Below are 14,278 nucleotides of genomic sequence, written 5' to 3'. Positions count from 1 at the left end.
TTGTTGAGTTGAATGTTGCAGTGTGCAAGGGTGCATCATCCCTTGGCTTTCTTTTTCCATGTGACTGGATTGGTAAAAACTCTGGGGGCCTCTTCAAGCTTAAAAGGGACTTATTTGGAAGGGGGGGTACTTTAGAATCTCTTCTCCTTCTCCCATTTGGCAGCTCATTTAGTGCTATTGCCCTGGTCTGAGGAGTCATTGGGTGAGTAGCTACACATTTTGGATAAAGTTCTGGCCGGGGCGCCTGGGTGGCGCAGTCGGTTAAGCGTCCGACTTCAGCCAGGTCACGATCTCGCGGTCCGTGAGTTCGAGCCCTGCGTCGGGCTCTGGCCTGATGGCTCAGAGCTTGGAGCCTGTTTCTGATTCTGTGTCTCCCTCTCTCTCTGCCCCTCCCCCATTCATGCTCTGTCTCTCTCTCTGTCCCAAAAATAAATAAACTTTGAAAAAAAAAATTAAAAAAAAAAAAGTTCTGGCCTAAGGTACCTTAGGTTAACCATATTTCTGTATGCCTTTTTCCCCCCTTTACTTCTGTAAAAACAAACAAAACAAACAAACAAATGAAAAATCTTTAGTGAATTTTATAGACAAGGCATAAAATTATCTGCTCTAAATGGAGTCTTAGTTTTAGCTAAGGCCTGAAGATAAGAGAATCCAACCATTCCCATATCCAGAAGAGGAAGCCAAGAACCAGTTTTGGTACTCTTAGCTTAATGCCAATAAGAAATGTTTCAAAACTGGGAAGAGGGAAGTTGGAAACCAGGAAATCAGCTTAGAAAGAGCTATCCTACCTATGTCACCATTTCATACAAGTCCAGGAAAGGATAATTCAGTGCAACCACTTCGATTCAGTGGTACTTTAGAGACTAATCAAAACCAAGAAATCTAAGGCAGACAGTGGGCCAGTCTACCAAATGCTGTATAATGAGAAGTTGCCTCTTTGCATATGGCCTGCCTCTCTGGGTATGTGAAGTAAAAAGATGCACTTATGTTTTACTTATAGGTGAACATATATAATATGAAAGATTAAAAACCAGAGCTGGTGTGTAATTCACTTAGGTCTTCCTAAGTGGGAGTAGGGAGAAACTGTAGCAGAAAGAAGATGCGAAGGTAACTACACAGGCCAAAGAGAAGAAAGACATCAGAGAGACATGAAGAAATGGATGCACAGCTTGGGAGGGGCCAGGTAATACGTACAAAAGATTCCAACCACCACCCTGGAAACAGAGTCCGTTTAAAATCCTAGAAGTCAGAGACCACCAACACCAGGACTAGTTATGAAGGCCTTTTTGTGCTTTTTGGCCTCTCCTCGGAATTCCACTTCAACCATAGAACTGCCAGAGGCACATTAATGTCTACAGCTGGAGAAGAGAAGTAGCTAGCAAATTAGGGAAAACTCACCCCATCCCCATCTCTCACCATAGGCGACCAGTTTGATGCAGGTTCAAGATGAGTTTGAAAACAGTTTTAACTTAAATTGAATAGAAATCATGGTCATTACTCTGGACTGGACATAATTATTAAATCAGACTTTTAACTTTTTAATAGAAGTGAGCTAGTCAGTGCAAATAGCATCACCAAAATGGTACAGCACTTGCCAAAATTTCCTCCAAAGACAAAGAAAGAAGGAACTTCAAGGGGCTTACTTTGAAGGGGCAGTGATTTCTGAGGTGGGGTATGGATCTGTGGAGAATAAAGCCATTTGCCAATTCCATCCCACTCTTTCTACTTGTTCAATGCATTGTTTAAAAACATACCCAACAATTGAAACACACAAAAAAAGTAAAACCCCAAAATCATTATCACCCTCTTCACACTTGTTTTAATCAATCACCATTGTATCTTAAAAAAAAAAAAAAAAAAAGCCTTTGGAAAACAGCATTCCACAGAACAAGAAGCACAGTAGACTTTAAATATTTTGAATACAACAACAATAAAGCCAGCAGAAAACAACCGAATGTCCGTGTACTTCCTTCCCCCAATCACTGTTAAAACTCGAGCGCACACAACAGCAAGCCAGAACTCCAAGCAGTCAGAATTGACACGGGGACTCACCAGAGTTGGGGTCGGAGTTGCCATCTGCTTCGGTCCTCTTGTCCGGAGAGGCCTGGTCGTAGAACTCGTCCTGTGGCTGAACCAGAGGAAGAGGGTGTGAGATCAGGGTTCCACTACCCACCGGCTCGTGGTCGCCTAGACCACTGTCACTGCAGCTTTCCTGGGAGCCATCGGGGAGGTGAAACGTAACGCGGCGCTGCGACTACAAAGAAGACCACAGGACACGCCAATTAACACTCCTCTCAGGTAAAATGGGTGCAGCGGAACACAACAGCAAAACAACTTTCAACAGATGACACAATGTAAACGAAAACATAAAACTGGGAACAAAGCTAGGAACAAACTTTATCATTTGCTATTTGCTATGTAATGTCCAACTTGCAAAACACAAGAAGGAATTTCGGTCTTGTTTAATTTAAGAACAGAAAAACTAAGGGCAAATTGTCAAAATGATAGCAAGAAAGACAAATATATATATGTAAATATATATATTAATATGTAAAATATTAATATACTAATATCTGAAATGTAGTTCTCGTACAGAAAGAAAAAAGCTGCTATTTTTAATTTTACTTTTTTATATATTATACTCTCATGTGAATTTAACCCTTTAGAGAAAACCAATAATACAAGGATTTTCTGTTTCAATATGCCCATAACTAATCAGTATCCTTTTGTGATAAACGCAGTATTAAGGACAATGACCAGGCCACCCATTATAAAACAAAAACAAAAACAAAAACAAAAAAAAAACTTGAAATAAGCAGATATATGAAAATATTTGTTCCATAGATCTGAATAAAATACATACATAATGTGACATTCCATTTCTTTTGAGTGAACAGACATTTTGTTTACCTAATGATTTTAAGGTAGTTTTTGCAATGAAGTCATTATTGCCACTGGCTCAGATATTACTACCAGTCATTGGCTATAGAACATTCCAGCAGAAAGATGTTTGGAATATTATTTTGGCATCTGTTTGTACAATGTCACTGTCAGAAGTGACCTAAAATATGTAGATGGCTACTTCAATAAATTTTAATGTTTTAATAAAATAAAAGTGTGCATTTCAGCACAGATTGTTGTTTAGTACTCTTGGTAAATATTCTTTTAGCTGATGTAATCCACAAGATATGGGAATACTTACAGCAGTGTGGGGTGGAGATTTATGACTTTTGGAATTATATGAGAGTAGTAAATTTGTGCTGTATGTCTGAGTGCACTTAATTTTCATTCTGCTCTAACAGCCAAAAGACCTTTCAATATCATGTCACATGTGACCACTCTTACTCATATTTAATAAAACTATGATTATATAAATAATAAAGTATATAAAATATAAATGTATAATGTATAATCACTTTATAATACCTAAAACTTGAGTGTTTTTCCAGAAGATGATTTATAGATTGTATCCGTTTCAAAGAAAAAAGAATGCAATTAGACACAAAATGCTATAGATATACTGCTACTCTATAAATGCATTTTTATAGACAACAATGGAACATAGTCTATTTCCTATGAGTCACTGGTTCAAATCCAGCTAAGAGTCATAATGGAGAAGAGCTGATACCCCTTTATTGCTGTTCAATGACCTGTGTGAAATGATTTGATAGTTCAGTACATTTTTAATGAACTGATGCCGACATCACATAAACTATACTCATAAATGGTACTAATTGAGTCTATTGTAGCACATTCACCTTCATGCACAACTATCTCGGTACCATCAAACCCCCCCCCAATAGATTTTGAAATGTGCCTAGGTGAATGCTACATGAAAATACCAGTCAAACTTGAATATTAATATCTGAGATGTATTTCTTCTTGTATAGAAAGAAAAATGTGGCTATTTTTAATTTTTTTAATTTATTATACTGTTTCCTCTCTCATGCGAAATTAACCCTTTAGAGAAAACCAATACAAGAATTTTGTTTCTGTTTCAATATGCCCTTAACTGATCAATATCCTTTTGTAATAAACACAGTATTAAGGACAATGACCAGGCTGCCCATTATACATGACTCTCAAACATATCTTTTTAAAGTGATTGGCCTAACAAGTACAAACCACCAAAAAATAATAGTAATAAAATTAAATAAATAAATAAATAAATAAATAAATAAATAAAGTGGCCTACTAAAATGTCTGTAGTTTCAGTGATTAAAGTATCTTTGGTACTATCTCTGGAGGAATACTTCTTACTTATAACTCAGCTAAATGTAAAACAAGTCAAATATCAGAGAAAGACAATGGGACACATTCTTCAGTCTTTATAAGGCATTTCCAGGCCTTATAAGCCATTATAAAGTATATGTTTCATAGAAGAAAAATGGAAATTTTCCATCTATGATCTTCTAAGCATAATAATACTGCTTTAATTACTATATTTTTTTTCTCCTAAGAAATGTCCAAATCGGCAACACCAGTAACACCTGAACCCAGCAGTTCTCACAGTACTATAATTTCACTGAGAATTAGAAGAAAATTATTTCAAATATACCTCACATATATTATATTATGATATTTCTTTACCACTTTATAAGTGAGAATAAGCAAAGTTAGAAATCTAGCATAATTTATTTGTAATGACAGTGTAAATTAGAGTGATATAATGCTTAAACTACTGTGGCTTATGGAAATATTTCCTAATTAATTTGACTCAAAGATGTTTAAGTCTTAATTGGCAAAAGTGTGCACAATTTATCAGTCTAATGGGAAGTGGGGGTGGTAATGCACGCGGACTAAGAACTGGAACACAGATATTATGGTACGAAGCAAATTGATCAAGCAAATCTATCTTTAATTTATCATCATAATGATTGATGCAGGTACAACAATGTCTGAAATTTCAAGGTAGATATAAGGAAAGGATCTGAATAGACTGAAATGAAGGAAAACAAGGATTCATGAAGTGTTAAGAATTAGGAGTTGTAGGTGTCATCAAGGACTCAACAATACCTGCTCAGCTGTTGCACAACAGCACCAGGTGAAGAAGCCAGAACCAGACCTCTTGGCCAGGAGTCCTTGCTCTGCAGAGAATGGCCCAAGGCAAGTGACTTTACCTCTTTGAATGAGTTCCTGGCTTTGTCAAATGGACAAAATAGTGCCAAGAAGTCTTGCTGGTTTATAAAACTTGACACATAGTAGATACTCAATAAAAAGTAGTTATCATTCTTGAAATTTAGAGCTGCCATATTCTCTTTTAACGCCTATGGCCAAGCTGTTTTAAAGATGTGATTCCTTCACCACTGGGGGAAAAAAAAAAGTATTGTCCTTTTGTAGGGGAACTGCCTGCACCCCATAACCTTGGCATGCCTCCTAAATTGTACATCATGGCAGCTCAGAGCCTTTCTGAGGGGAAGCTGTTTTCATGGAAGCCATAGACGAAGACCAACAGTTAATTTTTTTTTTTAATGTTTATTTATCTTTGAGAGAGAGACAGAGCATGAGCAGGGGAGGGGCAGAGACAGAGGGAGACACAGAATCCGAAGCAGGCTCCAGGCTCTGAGCTGCCAGCACAGAGCCCGATGCAGGGCTTAAACCCACGAACCGTGAGATCATGAGATCATGACCCCAGCCAAAGTCGGACGCCCAACCGACTGAGCCACCCAGGTGCCCCAAAGACCAACAGTTTAGAATACATGGTTTCTCCTTTAAAAAAGTGAAGGTTTTCCCCATTATCCTTTCAAGAAACCTATAATTGTTTGCACATTCAAAAAAGAGGAAGAGGATAAGCTATTACTTACTGTCTCTGGGAACTCTGCTTCTGGGTTATCCCCATGGAAATATACCCAATTTGCGTTATAAATACAGTGAAGCACTGCCTGACTGAATTGGGACAACATATGTTATCATGAGACTACTTCAGGTTTTCCAAAGCCTTCGCACTCTTGTTTTCCTAAAATCTGGTTCCTATCCATTCCGTTTTCTCCCATGGTAAACATTATTATTATTATTGGCTATGTCTTGTTAACGGTTTGAATGTCACATTTGTTTATCTGATGTATCACTAACAAGTTAGCTCTAGGTCCCTGGCTGCCCTGAGAAAGAATAAGATGGGAACCAGTAACTACTAAAGCTGCTTCATGTTATTTTATCTCAGAGCTGCTGATATGAATTCTAACCATGTGAAACTTTCATCAGAAATTCTGTACTCTACACAAGCATAAAGGGCCATGCATACAAATAAAGGTTCAGGATGCTGCAAGTCAGAAGAGGCCACACTGGTTTAACTTAAGAAACATCACCAAACACTTTCACTATATTTTTTCGTGTAGATTAGTAGAGAGGAAAGGGAGGGAAAATTCAAGATGCTCAGGTAAGATACACATGTTCCTATATTGGGCACTGTTCTTCAAGAGTTGCTAAAAGAATGAGTCATCTATGAAATCTCAACCATTACTTGAATGCTTCTCTTTTGCATTTCTTACTTGTACAGAATATTATTCTATTCACCAATGAATGACTCACATTCAAGTCTACAATCCCAGTCCCATTAACCTACAGGGATTCCTAGGTGCAAAGATTTGGTGGTCAAGTTCATTGTGTCTTTGCATAAAATAGCAAAAAGGTAGAAATGAGCGACATGCCTAATAGGTATTTAATTAATAAATTATGTATCATACAATTGAAAATATCACAATACTTAAAATTATATTAATATTTACTGATACTGAAAATATTTGGAATCTATTGTTAAGTGTGAAAAGGAAGTTAGTAAAGATTTTACTTGGTTGAATTACACTTTGTTAATATGTTTTTGTGTGTGCATATGCATAAGCTAAGATCTGACTATGTGTATACTAAGTATTTAAAGTGGTATTGTCTGGTCATGGAATACGGTATTTTAAAATTTCAATATTTTGGCCACACTAAAATTTGCATGGATGATCTTGGTAATATTACAACATATTCTAATATTTAAGTATTCCTCTTCATCATTTATAGCAATTAGGAAAAAAAGAAAAGGAAAAGTCTAGTAGATAGTAGGTGGGCTTTCTCTTGAGCTAAGGAATGCTAAACAATCTGATTACCCTTGCCCTGCTATTCTAACTTCTTTACTTTCTTTACCTAACATTCTAAATCACTGCAATTAAAAATGCTTGCCTTCTCAAATCACAAAATAACAACAAGAAGTTGGCACACTAAGCCAATTATTACAAGACAAATAAACAATTTTACCAGTTAATAACTGACACTTAAAATAATTATTCTCTGTAAAATTACACACTAATATTGTTGGAAGTAGGGAAAAATGCACTTTAGAATTGTTTAAATATGGTTTCATTTGTGCAGAATTCCTTAAATATCTTTTAAGGAAATATTCCTAACTCTGATTTAGTTCTTTTAACCACATTCAAGAAATACGAATGCATCATTTATCTATCTAATCTCTAAATAATATACATATACACACAACCTGCCAGAAATTACTTACGATGAAGTAAAAAACAAAAATAGTATATTTTTTTTTAATTTTTTTTTCAACGTTTATTTATTTTTGGGACAGAGAGAGAAAGAGCATGAACGGGGGAGGGGCAGATAGAGAGGGAGACACAGAATCAGAAACAGGCTCCAGGCTCCGAGCCATCAGCCCAGAGCCTGACGCGGGGCTCAAACTCACGGATCGCGAAATCGTGACCTGGCTGAAGTCGGACGCTTAACCGACTGCGCCACCCAGGTGCCCCCAAAAATAGTATTAAAGATCAATATGTGAACTTGTATTTGTTTTACCTCAGCATTAAATCCTATGAACATATGCTTTTTATTGATTTGAAATAGTATTTTCCTATATGTCCCCTCTTAAGGTAGCAAAGGAAATCACCCCAAAGAGGATTAAAAGAAAATAAGAGACTAGAAACTGTAGTTTAATACAAGTACTTCTAATAATATTAATTGGACACATTTTTACCTTCCTTATTCTTAAGAGAACATATTTTTTAAAAAAGATTTTAATGTTTATTTATTTTTAAGAGAGACAGAGAAAGACAGAGAGAGCAGGGGAGGGTCAGAGAGAGAGGGAGACACAGAATCTGAGCTATCAGCACAGAGCCTGATGCAGGGCTCAAACTCATAAACTGTGCGATCATGACCTGAACCAATGTCAGACACTTCACCAACTAAGCATCCAGGAGCCCCTTAAGAGAACATATTTTAATTGATATCTAAAAAAGAACAGTCATGAGTGTAGTCTTAGGTTGCAAGCTCTGAGAAAAGGAATATTTAAATGACTATATGGTCAGTGCTGGATGGCTGGTTTGTACAAACACACCCTGAATGCCCCGTTAATCACTATCTTGAGAATGTACCGATCCAGTCCCCCCTTTATATTTCTATCAAGCAGAACGTGTAGAGAAACAATTCAACATTCAAGGTCAGGGGCCTGGGGTCACCAACCTGGAGTGTCTCCTTTGTAACAAAGAATGTCTGGATGGCAGGTTTCAATCTCTTTGGAACACTGGCCATGCAAGGAAGGAGCAGCTACAGATAATTGTTAGGCTAGTTGCTACATTATAAAAGCTTGCTGCATGTAGATTTTAGCAGGGGATGCTTTGTACAGTCTCCTGCTCCTGGACTCCCTATGTGTAAGTTCCCCCAATGAACCTACATCTTAATTGCAATCTTTGAGTCTTTTCCTCAGCTTTGCCAGACCATCACCCACCCTGGGCGTAGAGTCCACTAGGGTGCGGCTGCACAATGACAGAAGAGCACATTTTCAGCTGAAACTACTGATTCAATTCAACAGCAAATTCCTCAATAGCTTCTTGCCATCTAAAAATCAATGCACCTGCATCCTCTTAATAAAATCCAGAATTGAGCAAAACTCATGGTAAATTAGAAAGTAAGGTAAATGGGACCCAAAAAACAATCTGTGGTTATAAATTTAATTTGCTACTACTCAATACTTGCAGGCTCAACTAAGGAAAACCATTATTAATACACACGTTTTTCTTCATTCATGTTTGAAACATGAGGTCCAAAGTGGTAGAACAAGAAAAGATTTCTGATATTAGTTAAATAAAATTTAAATTAGAAAAATATTTCTGGATTTATAGCTTATGAAAATTATTAGTAATTGTGAGTAAAGTGAGTCCATTATCAAAAACAAGGAATAGTTTTGAAGGACAAAATCATAAGGAACTTTTTTGACTGGTGATAAGTGAAATGTTTGGAGTACAGAATTATTTTATAATGAGTCATTTTATTATTTGAAACTGACAAATTGAGTCATTCTCCTCTCCTATATATTGGGAATACATATGTTAAAATGGTTTGGCTAAGGTATACTTTATTTACTTATTTTAGCTGGAAATTACTTAGGGATTTTCTATTTTAACGTTACATTTTTTTTTTTCAGATGAGGAAATAAAGTGGCTGTCTATGTAAGTTACAATGAAAATCAGACCCTCATTTACTGATTTCAACATGAAGCACTACTCATTCATTCATCTAGCTATTTAATAAATATTGTTGAGCACATACTATATGCTAAACAGCATTCTAGCTGCTAGGAATAAAATGGTGGACAATACAAAAACTATATCCCACAACTTCTCAAAAAGTCAATTTCATTAAGCTAGTGTCTACCAGTTCTGAGGATGTGTTTGGCCAGCAGCTTTTAAAATGTCATTTCCTTCTAATTCTTGCAAACTCTGCAGACCTAGGCAAGGTCAGTGCACAAATGAGAGACCTTCACTAATTAACAATAACCTAGAGAGAAAAAAGAAGGAAGGGGAGTGCATTATGAGTTTATGCCAAAACAATCCCTAGTCTGTTACCATCCTTGGATTGGAATTCATTGCCAATTTGTGAAAGCAAAAATAAAAGGACTAAAAGAATAATAAGACTGTTAGAGCACACTATTCTTGACTCAAATGTAGAATCATTTTAACTTTGCACATCCTTGAACAATTTTTTTCATCTCCAGGTAGATACAGAAATTTAACAACCTCAAATAAGAATTGATGAAATCAAATCCATCAAGTTTTTCTGAGGAACATATACACTTCACATTTTATGAGCTTATAATGAATATTTACTAGATGAAAATGATTTCCCCAGAATTGAACCAGGAAATCCAAAGAGGATGTAGTAGCAATGAAGCATCATTGTCCATCTTCCAAAAGTGATTTCCCATGAGAAAAGTTCTCTGTCTTTCCAGCAAGAAATTTACAGAAAGTCTGCCTTATTTTAAAAGTAACAAAATGAGGGGCGCTTAGTCAGTTTAAACATCCAACTCTTGATTTTGGCTCAGGTCATGACCTTGCAGTTCATGAGTTCGAGCCCTGCATTCGGCTCTGCAGGGACAGTGCAGAGCCTGCTTGGGTTCTCTCTCTCCCTCTCTCCCCGCCCCTATCTCTCTCTCCCTCTCTCTCTCTCTCTCTCTCTCTCTCAAAATAAATAAATATAAACTTAAAAAAAACCACAACCCTTTATTTAAAAAAGTAACAAAATGAAACATGATAACTAAAGTAACCTTCAGTCTTTCCTTCTTTCCTCTTTCATTGTTTACATCTTAGAATATTTGGAGACAAATGGGAAGGTTCAGTTTATGTTTGAGAAAGCTGTGTAACAACTTCATTGACCATAGGTGATGGATGTAAAGGTGCCAGCAACTTTAAAATGATTTTTTGTTGATTCTTAGTGCTGTCTGTGTTATACAAAAAAGGACTAGGGTGTGGAAGATAACTGGCCACATAAAGCTGAGTAGCATTTTCCACGGATTTGAAGAATGTTCATCCATACCCATTGGCTATCTGCAGCTAAGGACTGCTGCATTTTAGTATAGATCTGTCAACTTATTTTTGAACTTCACTACTCAACTGTATGTTTAGTTTGGGGAACTTGTGTCAACATGTGTGGGAAACACACATTAACTTAAACTTAGCCTGCTGACTTAGTTTGTAGGCTTACTGTGAAACGGCCCTCAAAGTAAGGACCTATGTATTCTTGTGCTTTGTACATGAAGTGCATTGTATACCTCTTAGCACCTATGGCTGAAAGACTCATGTTAATAACGTGTGGCGAAATTTTTAATATAATTTTGTTTTTATTTGCTTTTGATCTCAGTATGATTTGTGAGAAAGTTAGGTCGCATTTCTCTTCATGTGCAAAAACAATTGATAGCTTTAAGAATAAAAGTAAATTCTTTGTACTCTTTTTGGGAGTAACCTTGGTGCTTGAATTTAAATATTAGAAAAAACAAACAAACACAAAGCAGGAGTCTCCTCCCTGCCTCAAAAGGGTTTGAATCAACTTTCCCTTTGGATTGGTGACATGACCCCACCCTTAAGTTTCCTCTGGGGTCTCAGGCAAGCAGACAGGATTCAGCATTGTGAATGTTGTTGGTTAGTTTGCTTCTTATATTTTTATTTAGTTCCTGCTATCAGAAACAACCTCAACCTATTTCTCACAGTTAAATGTTGCCCAGTAGGAATGCAGCACTTTATCTGAGCATACAAAATATAAAATGACTACATTAAACAGGAGGAGCTGCTCCTGAATCTGCAAGCAGAATTTCAGCATCTATAAATTATACGTACGGAAATAGGGAAGAAATGACTCAGCAAGAGTCCTTTCCAATTTAGTCTTCTAGTAGAAACAAATCCATGTGACAAAGTAAGTTACCCTCATCATATTTACAAAGTCAGCATACATAATAGTGATAGCAATTTAATTAGAAATTACACAAAGTCATCACTGTTATTAAGTAAAAATATAAAACCCATTGACATAGTGTTGGTCTTCTACAAAACGTGAGTCTTCCTTTGAATAACAAGAAATCACTAAAAAATAATGTGTCAAATATATAAGTACTGATATCAGAAATCGAGTTTGGCTCAGTGTCTGGAATTCAAGAATTCATCTCAGGTCATTTTAGCAGAATTGACAAGAGAGATAATGGGCATCTCTCTAGCATATCTCTTAATAACTCTCAACACAAAACAGGACTTGTAAAACCAAAGTAGGCCCTATTTTCTTTAAGTCAGTAGTATCTTTTAGGAGGTAGCCCCAATTTTATAATTAACCTCAGACCATGGGCATTTAACTCAGAAGAGTTTAAGCATGCACCCACACCCATACACTTGCCCCCCCCCCACAAACACATACAAACACATGCATACACACTTTAAACTTCCCTTATATATTGCTGAACAGGCACAAAATCATAATTACCTAGGAGGAATAAAAACTAGTAATTTGTGGCTTTAGACGACAGATCATGTTATTCTATGTTAGAGAATGAAACACAAATAGAGGGGTGGAAGAAATTACCTTTATATCACAGTTTGATTTTGTTTATTTAATTTTTTGGTCCTATTTTTGAAGTATAAGGAGGAATGTTAAAACTCTTTAGAAGCAGTGAAGGAGTAAAAAGTTATTTGAAGTAGTCCTAACAATGTAATGGATATCTATCATTGGCAGCCCCTGGCTTATAATTAATTCTCAGCCATCAATCATATCTTCCTCAGCAAAAAAAAAGAAAGGAAAATGGCAATGGGAATAATACTCCAAGAAGGGCATCCTCTTTATTGTCTATGATTTACATGATTCAAATATGGAGATGGTCTTATAATAATCAGTATAGGAGCCACCCCAACAGTCAGTCATGACAAAGAAAATGATCCCCATAGAAAAGTTAATGGCAGGGGGCTGAGTTGCATGGAGAAGATGGATAGTGGGACACAGTCCACAAAACTTAGGTAAATACCCAAGTTACACTAATATGAAAATGTGTATAGGGGCACAGAACATGACGATGATGCTATTAACCAACTATTGAATTTGCTTTTCTAGGCTTTCCTATAAACATGACATGACTTTTCTAAAATGAGAAAAGTTTCTCCAGAGTGGGGAAGGCAAAAGCAGTGCAGATAAGGAAGAGGTTGTCTTTGGCAATATAGATCACACACACACACAAACAAGCATCCTTGAATTTTCGACTGAAATCTTGGAATCATTGGTAAGTCATCTAACAGGTGACATATTGATAGATATATCAACCTATGATGAATTAACTGCATTAAGTATCAAATTTTTAAAAATTGCTAAGAACCTCATTTATTCTTTGTAATTGTATTATGAAAAACACTCCATTGTGAAAGACAAGCATTTTTTAACTTTGCCTTTTTTTAGTTCTCTCAAAGGAAGTCAATGAAAATACTGCTTACTGTTGAAAATTTTGATTCGGAATGTGTGATATCCAAGTCATATCTTTTTCAGAGTAAGTTAGGAAGAAAATGAGGGTACTTTTAAGAATAGAGATACAACAGGGGCACCGGGGTGGTTCAGTCAGTTAAGCATCCAACTCTTGATTTTGGCTCAGGTCATGATCTCATGGTTTGTGAGTTCTAGCCCCCCATCTGGCTCTGAGCTGACAGTGTAGAGCCTGCTTGGGATTCTCTCTCACTCTCTGTCCCTCCCCTGCCTGTACATGCTCTTTTTCTCCTTCTCTCTCCCCTCCACCCCCTCAAAATAAATAAATAAACTTAAAAAATATAGATAAACATAGATATAAATTTCTGTGTGTATATTTATACATCCATATATGTTACAACAGTTATGCACAAACTCCACTACAGAAAGATGTCTTAGAACATACACTTTTCCTATTCTTAGACAAGGAAATTGTTAATTATACCTGAGATCTGTACTTTATTAATTTTAAAAATGAAATCCAAATGAATCTAATTTGTTAACTGAATCCATCTAGACAAATTCTGATACCATAAATTCCATTCTAGAAAGTCTCTTTGTGATTATATTTAGTGTCATATAATATATAGTCTTGCCTGGTGACAAAAATTACTTGTTTAGCAATGATATTTCATTTAGGGTAGAAGTCATCATAGAAGATTGTGATTATTAGATGAGGAAAAACATTTTTTAATAAACAAAAAATGTATAAAGCATCTTTTTAATTATTTAAAAGAAGAGGTACTTAATCATCTAAATACTGCAATGATACCACAATAATTTAAATATTTGGAGTTTGTGGTTTTGAGTTGTTATGAGAGCATGGCATTATATTGTACAGTCTCAAGGTGCCAGCTCTGAATTTTGTGATCTGATTTTACTCTCTGAAACAACTAAAAGCCATCTGTATTGGTGAACAATAGCATTTTAAGAAGGAGTGATTGCAAAATGATATGGCATATTTTCTTCAATGGCTTCAAAACTCTTTGAGGACCATCATGAAAGAGGAGTGTCAAAATATTTT

The 14,278-nt window shown here is 36.1% G+C and overlaps 1 protein-coding gene across 10 annotated transcripts in view; it reads right to left on the bottom strand.

Moving 5' to 3' along the window:
• Window positions 1-14,278, bottom strand: part of PCDH9 (protocadherin 9) — a 927,283-nt gene that overhangs the window by 314,381 nt on the left and 598,624 nt on the right. For 6 of the 10 annotated variants that reach the window (XM_040487391.1, XM_040487392.1, XM_040487393.1 and 3 more), the window contains one exon: window positions 2,053-2,254. The exons of 1 other annotated variant lie outside the window; for it this stretch is intronic. In XM_040487391.1, coding sequence (XP_040343325.1) covers window positions 2,053-2,254 — 202 coding nt within the window. The remainder of the gene's footprint in view (window positions 1-2,052; window positions 2,255-14,278) is intronic. 3 more of the 10 variants (XM_040487394.1, XM_040487395.1, XM_040487396.1) reach the window with 1 other exon arrangement.

The sequence above is a fragment of the Herpailurus yagouaroundi genome, unplaced genomic scaffold (assembly GCF_014898765.1).
Source record: "Herpailurus yagouaroundi ecotype Mexico unplaced genomic scaffold, PumYag 164, whole genome shotgun sequence".
Classification (NCBI taxonomy): domain Eukaryota; kingdom Metazoa; phylum Chordata; class Mammalia; order Carnivora; family Felidae; genus Herpailurus; species Herpailurus yagouaroundi.
Note: the sequence above shows the minus strand (reverse complement) of the source record. Positions and strands in the feature narration are given on the sequence as shown.